The 6,977-nt window shown below is 35.4% G+C and overlaps 1 protein-coding gene across 1 annotated transcript; it reads left to right on the top strand.

The window, feature by feature from the left end:
* The first annotated feature begins 690 nt into the window (after nt 1–690).
* On the top strand, nt 691–2,190 carry FOXB2 (forkhead box B2). The gene has a single exon (XM_082253857.1). It carries the CDS (start codon nt 752–754, stop codon nt 1,697–1,699), a length of 948 nt encoding a protein of 315 aa, XP_082109983.1. The 5' UTR covers nt 691–751; the 3' UTR covers nt 1,700–2,190.
* The last annotated feature ends 4,787 nt before the right edge of the window (nt 2,191–6,977 follow it).

The following is a 6,977-nucleotide window of genomic DNA, read 5'->3' as shown; positions in this document are numbered from 1 at the left end:
ATGAGTTCGGTGCTACAAAATGAGTTCCTCTTGAAAAGTCCCCAGCATACAGATCGCCTGTAAATCTTAATGGTGAGTGCAGAAGAGAGTGTGAGAATTCCATTAGAACTGCTGGATGCTCTTCACTTTAACTCTTCTAGTCCAAGAATGCTTTTGGTGTGCGCTCCTGCAGGGGAGAGCTGTCAATGAAAGGGATGAAAGTGGCAGCATTACCTTCCCCTCTCCACTACGACCTCACACCGAGCTCTTTTACAGGACACAGGGGCTCGATTAAAGAGGTGCAAATGAAACGAGATTAGACTTTGTCTGGTGGAGTCCCATAACGATTGTCATGTGATAATGAAGAGGCAGCAGCGGGGGTCTTAGCTGCTCTGTGATCAGTACAAAACCAGGCAACAAGCAGAGCTAGATCATCTCCTGCTCCACTCCACAGCATCCTCAGGCTGAGCCTCCCTACTACTACTACTTACCCATCTCAGCAGCACGATGAGACTCCTTCCATTCGGGCTCCTTGTAGGACTACTGATCACAGTCGCCTCTGTCTGATTCCTTCCTATCTGTCACACTGCAGCTAGAGGATTGAGACTCGTCCATCAGCATCCTGCAAACTTTTCACCCTTGCTGCTGATGCAGGATAAGAAGAAGACCATCTGACCTGCTCTCTCTACTCATTGAGCTGTACTTAAAATTGAATTCAGTCCACCTAGAAATCACAAACTGGATTTAGCTCTTTCCTAAAAAAAGAAAAAATATGCCTCGACCAGGGAAAAACTCCTATAGTGATCAGAAGCCACCCTACTCCTACATCTCCCTGACTGCTATGGCCATCCAGAGCTCCACCGAGAAGATGTTACCCCTAAGTGACATTTACAAGTTCATCATGGACCGGTTCCCCTATTACAGAGAGAACACCCAGAGGTGGCAGAACTCCCTAAGGCACAATCTCTCCTTCAATGACTGCTTCATCAAGATCCCTAGGAGACCCGACCAGCCTGGCAAAGGTAGTTTTTGGGCACTGCACCCAGACTGTGGGGACATGTTTGAGAATGGCAGCTTCCTGAGGAGAAGAAAAAGGTTTAAAGTGCACAGAGCTGAGCACCTGGCCTCCAAAAGTCATCAGATGATCCATTATTTTCATCACCAGCATGGACAAACCAAACTGGGACTGACTACTTCAGAGAATGCGGCAGTGGCAGGGATTGGGAGGCTACCCCATTTTCAGCCATATAGCCTCAATGGGAGCCAGTCCACAGGGTTTAAGCACCCCTTCGCTATAGAGAATATCATTGGCAGAGATTATAAAGGGGTGATGAGTGGTGGTCTCCCTTTAGCATCTATGATGCATCACCTGGGATACCCAGTGCCCAGTCAACTCAGCAATATGGTCAGCTCCATGTGGCCCCACGTTGGCATGATGGACTCTATGGCAAGCATGACAGTGCCACAAGAGTATGGGCATTTTGGGGTGCCAATGAAAACTATTTGCCATGCTCCAACTCAGACTATCCCAGCTGTGCCTGTCCCTATAAAACCAACAGCCTCTCTGCCGCCAGTGTCCGCAATCCCAAGCTTGACTGTCAATCCCTCTAGCATGTGCAACCCTACAGCCACAGTGGCCGCTTCTATCCTGGAGCAGTCTGCCTCCACTCACTCGGACAGTAAGAGTAGTATGCTGCACTCAGTGCTGGTCCATTCCTAGTTTACCTTCTGTAACCCCACACAGAGGTTCCCAACCTCAGTCCTCAAGTATACCCAACAGGTCATGTTTTCAGGATTTCCTATACCATGCACAGGTGCTTTAACTCGGTGTCAATGGCTGGACATTTATGACAGCTAAAGCAAAATCCCAAAGTATTGCCTGTTGAGGTTACTTGAAGACTGAGCTTGGGAGCCATTTATGTTCTCTATATGTACTGGACAGAGTTAAATTCGCTCGAAAACGACATCAGTTTCCATAAAGCGCAGCTATAATAAATTATTTTAGAGTTTATGTTATATGTGTTTTTGGTTGCCTATGTGTGACATTCTTACAACCCTATTTTTTTTTTTACTTGAAGAATAGAAGTATTTGGTATCCTCCTAAGGAAATACCTTTCATGAATAAGGCTTGACTCTTTCTAAGATGTAAAGATAGTTCCATTATTTGTAAGATGCATTTCTTTTAGATGAGCCTTTTATACCTTTAACGTTGTTTTCTTCTATATCGCCTAGAAAAACCTTTATTTGGTCCCCAATGTGGTACTGTATGTCCATGTTTTCTGAGCAAGCAAGCACTTTACTGTATAAAATGTAGACACTCTATTATAGGGTTCATCCTTACATCATCAATGCACTGTATTCATGCAGATATTCTTCTCATCTGTATTGGTGGATTATTAAATGTCATTTGAAGTCAGCCTTTACTGTATATCATCTTCTTATATTACTCAAAGTTTCAAGTTTCTTTTCTTCTAACTACATTCTGGTACTTCAACCAAAAAAAAAACCTGTTGCGCTCCTACTAGTACTGAGTGCAATGTGCGCAATGGAAGCACATTACAATGATAGGATGCTGACAACATTGTCGGGTTTATCAGTAAATGACTCAATTATTGCTGATGCTAATTAATAGAGTTTTCTATTCTTCTATACATTTAAAAAATATATGTGTGAAACAAATATACCCTTTAAATTGTAAACAGTATGTATAGAGAGAGAGAGAGAGAGAAAGCTGTGGAAACATCTATCTATCTATCTATCTATCTATCTATCTATCTATCTATCTATCTATCTATCTATCTATCTATCTATCTATCTATCTATCTATCTATCTATCTATCTATCTATCTATCTATCTATCTATCTATCTATCTATCTATCATTGCTGATGCTAATTAATGGATTTTTCTATTCTTCTATACATTTAAAAAATATACATGTGAAACAAATATACCCTTTTGTATAGAGAGAGAGAAAGCTGTGGAGATATCTATCTATCTATCTATCTATCTATCTATCTATCTATCTATCTATCTATCTATCTATCTATCTATCTATCTATCTATCTATCTATCTATCTATCTATCTATCTATCTATCCGTTTATTGCTGATATTAATTAATGGAGTTTTCTATTCTTCTATACATTTAAAAAAATATACGTGTGAAACAAATATACCCTTTAAATTGTAAACACTATAGAGAGAGAAAGCTGTGGAAATATCTATATATCTATACATACTGTATGTATATATATATATATATATATATATATATATATATATATATATATATTTATTTTTTTTATTATTATTATTTTAAAATTCTTACGAATTACCTCTACTGTCAATTTTAAAGGGACTCTATTTCTCATAGTACATAACGTGTTGTATACTGTACTTTTGGCAATAATTTGGAAATCTATTATTTAGGTAAGCACGTCTCTGACTTGAATAATATGCCCTATTCCCAATTATTTCAAGCAATGATGCGTCACAGTAAAAGGGTGCCAGCAGCTGAAAAACAATGTAGATAAATAGGGGTTTATTTACTAAAGCTGGAGAGTGCAAAATGAGGCTCACTTCTGCATAGAAACCAAAAAGCTTTCAGGTTGTATTGCCAAAACTTAATTGAATAAGCTGAAGTTAGAAGCTGATTGGTTTCTATGCAGCAGTGAGCCTGATTTTACGCTTTCCAGTTTTAGTAAATAAACCCCATAGTCTAGATTTAGTTCTGGCTACCTGGCATTGGAAGATTTTGTCAGCTGCCCAGAGCTGCCAACTTGGATCTGTTCTTCCAGACAGCTCTGTTCAAAGGAACCTATACTGCAGACTGAAAGGAATGTACAAGTAGAAATGATACAAAAAAATTGAATAATAGGAAATAATAAAAAAACAAATAGCAATTATCTGCGCGCTTATATAAGCTATATAGGATATTCGGGGATAATATGATGGCTTCATTTGCAACTGGTAGACCTTATCTTAGTGGTATTATTATACATTGTTTAATTGATATATTTCTATTTTATGTTGTACAAGTCTCACATGACAGTACAGAAGTTATGTGTTTCCCATATCCTTCTGCAAAAACAAGACACAACCCGTTGAGGAAAGCTGAAGTTTCTGTAAATTGCAGACATATATCTCTAGATTAGAGGTTTGATTACAGGTGCTTCCCAAATACAGAGATGAAGACAACTGAGAAATCAGTAAATCACACTCTCCAACAGCTAGCGAAACAAATGATCTCAAGTTATTTATTGCTGCTTAATAAGATAGTGGAAATCGGAAACCTTCACAATAAATTACCTACTTCTGTATAATTTCACAAAAGCTGCTAACTTCAAAGATCTCTACTATTCGAGGTGAATGGCTTTTTATTGCAGTCTGTCCTTACTTATAGATGCAGCACTTGGCTACAACAATTAATTCAATGGGTCAGTGGTTACAGACAAAATATTTATCATCATTATTATTACTATTATTTTTTATCATAACCATAATTAGCTAAAAAAAATATTTACTTCCTTTTAAAAAAAATAGTACAACTATAATTCAAGGCATAGACTTGTTGCTTGCAAATTGTGTGACGTTGGTAAAAGCTGCAAAGTGTAGGATAAAGCTGATCATTGCAGACTTTATAGTAATTTGTTGGGGTTTTTTTTTTGTTTGTTTGTTTGTTTTTTTAGTATTGTACAGCTATGACTGCATATAATTAGAAGTACAATTTAGAAATATTAGCATACAATGTAGTAAACGAGACTCTTAATTTGTATCGTTAGTGACACATTAACATGAAGTAACTAAAACTTTCACACAACAATAGAGATCTGAGATGAGTGAATATGGGTGAATATGGGTGAATAGGATAACTATTGTTTGCTAGATGTCGTGAAGCAAATCCACCTAGCTTTCTATTTATTCGTATTAGACTAAAATGTGTACGTGCATTATTAAGATTTCATGTTTAAGTACAAATACACTCTAGAACCTTTTGATAGATAAATATAAATGTGTTCGTTTCACTGTCAGTAAAAACGGTTTGCAATAACAAAGACAAATCAGTAAAAAAAAAAAAAAAAAGGTGAGATGCTACCTACACTAATCATCTGCCGATCTCTATCGTATCACAGGTAACATGGCCATTTACTTATCGATGTACTAGACTTGTCTTATTGCTCAATATTTAATATATTATATATATTCAATATATATTCAATATATATTCAATATATATATATATATATATATATATATATATATATATATATATTCAACATTTAAAAATGACCATGTGATAAAAAAAGGTTTGATGCGGGGTCCATTGAGCAATAAGACAAGTATGTATATGTATATAAGACAAGTAAGTATATGTATATATATATATATATATATATATATATATATATATATATATATATATATATATATATATATGTATATGTGTATATATATATATATACATATATATATATATATAATTTTTATTGACATACTTTTTTTATTGAGATATATATATATATATATATATATATATATATATATATATAGATATAGATATAGATATATAGATATATATATATATCCAAAAAGGGGTTGCTTTAATTATCCTACCAGGAATACTCGTATAACTATGTAATTTTAAATTTGGAATAAAATTACTTTTTGTGCAGCAACCCCCTTTTTGGATTTTTCTATATAGGACCTGTGGGAGGATCTGGTTGCTTGCACATACCTGTATTGCTGTAGTGCACCTCACTCCTTGGCTTTTATATTTTATATATATATATATATATATATATATATATGTATATATCATTGGGTTTATATTATTGCATTTTAGAACGCTCAGTGAATCCTCGTGTACGAATCGTAGTACATGTAATTCTGGAATCTACTAGCTGATAAAAAAAAAACAATTTAACAGTCCCCTAGTCTAGTTCCACTGTTACTTTGAGGTATCATTAAATAAAGGAGTGCATTATCACTTATATTCCCTACAACCATCTAATAGTAATAATAAAATACCAATAATGATAATAATAAAAACAAGAACAACGATAATAATAAAAGCAATATGGACCATCACCCTATAATAATCATCCAATAATATTTATTCAAATAAATCATTCAATATTAATAATAATAAACATGTAATAGAAATGATCAAATTTACAATCCTTTGCTCTTAGCTGCAGTTTCCAATTGAGCACAGGTTAATAACTCTTTTAGGTAACGATCCCTCCTCTCTGCTTTACAGATCTACTTTCTTTAGTATAACACAACTACTAAATGTGAGAAATAATCATACTGTTCCTATATGTGCAATATATTAATTTGTAGCCCACACCGGTTCGCTTGATCTGGCCCTAAGTTTTATAACTCCTTTGGTATCTAAGGACAACGATATGAAATTAGTGATACCAAATACATACGGTAGTAGGCTACAGTAACATGTATATCATAGTGTTGTATATTATGCTTCAGACTGAGACATCGGTATTTGTAAATCCTGTAGCCTGGAGCAGAGAGTAAGTAGAGAGAAATATGGGCATCCTCCCATTGAATGACAGTGTATAATAATAGATAGGACAGAGTAGATGGGACTGATGCCACACACAGGCCACCTGGGAGGCACAATAGTGGACCATGACTTTGAAATTACCTGTAATGTAGAAAGGAAGCAGCTGCCAGAAAGGCAGGTATGTTCAATATTTATGTCTCCTGTTAGAGCACATAACCTACTGAGAGGTGAGACTGTTAGAAAGAACTCCGGTAATTATAGCAGCACATGTTGAACCTGGGAGGTCTCTGGATTCCTTTTTTTTTTACTTATAGCATTCAAAACAGTTACACTGTAAACCTGCTTGTCCTGTGTAAACATGTTGTGCATATATAGATCCTTCAAATGCCATCAGGAATATCATTTCCCCTTTGGGGGTTAATAAAGTACTCTGAACCTGAATCTGAGGAATTATAATCAAATATTTATAAAAAC

Source organism: Pelophylax lessonae, assembly GCF_965119305.1.
Source record: "Pelophylax lessonae genome assembly, chromosome: 1".
In the NCBI taxonomy this organism is placed as follows: Eukaryota; Metazoa; Chordata; class Amphibia; order Anura; family Ranidae; genus Pelophylax; species Pelophylax lessonae.
Note: the sequence above shows the minus strand (reverse complement) of the source record. Positions and strands in the feature narration are given on the sequence as shown.

Bases quoted from the DNA above. Each gene is read 5' to 3' on its own strand.
- FOXB2 (XM_082253857.1), top strand. From the start codon at position 752: ATGCCTCGACCAGGGAAAAACTCCTATAGTGATCAGAAGCCACCCTAC.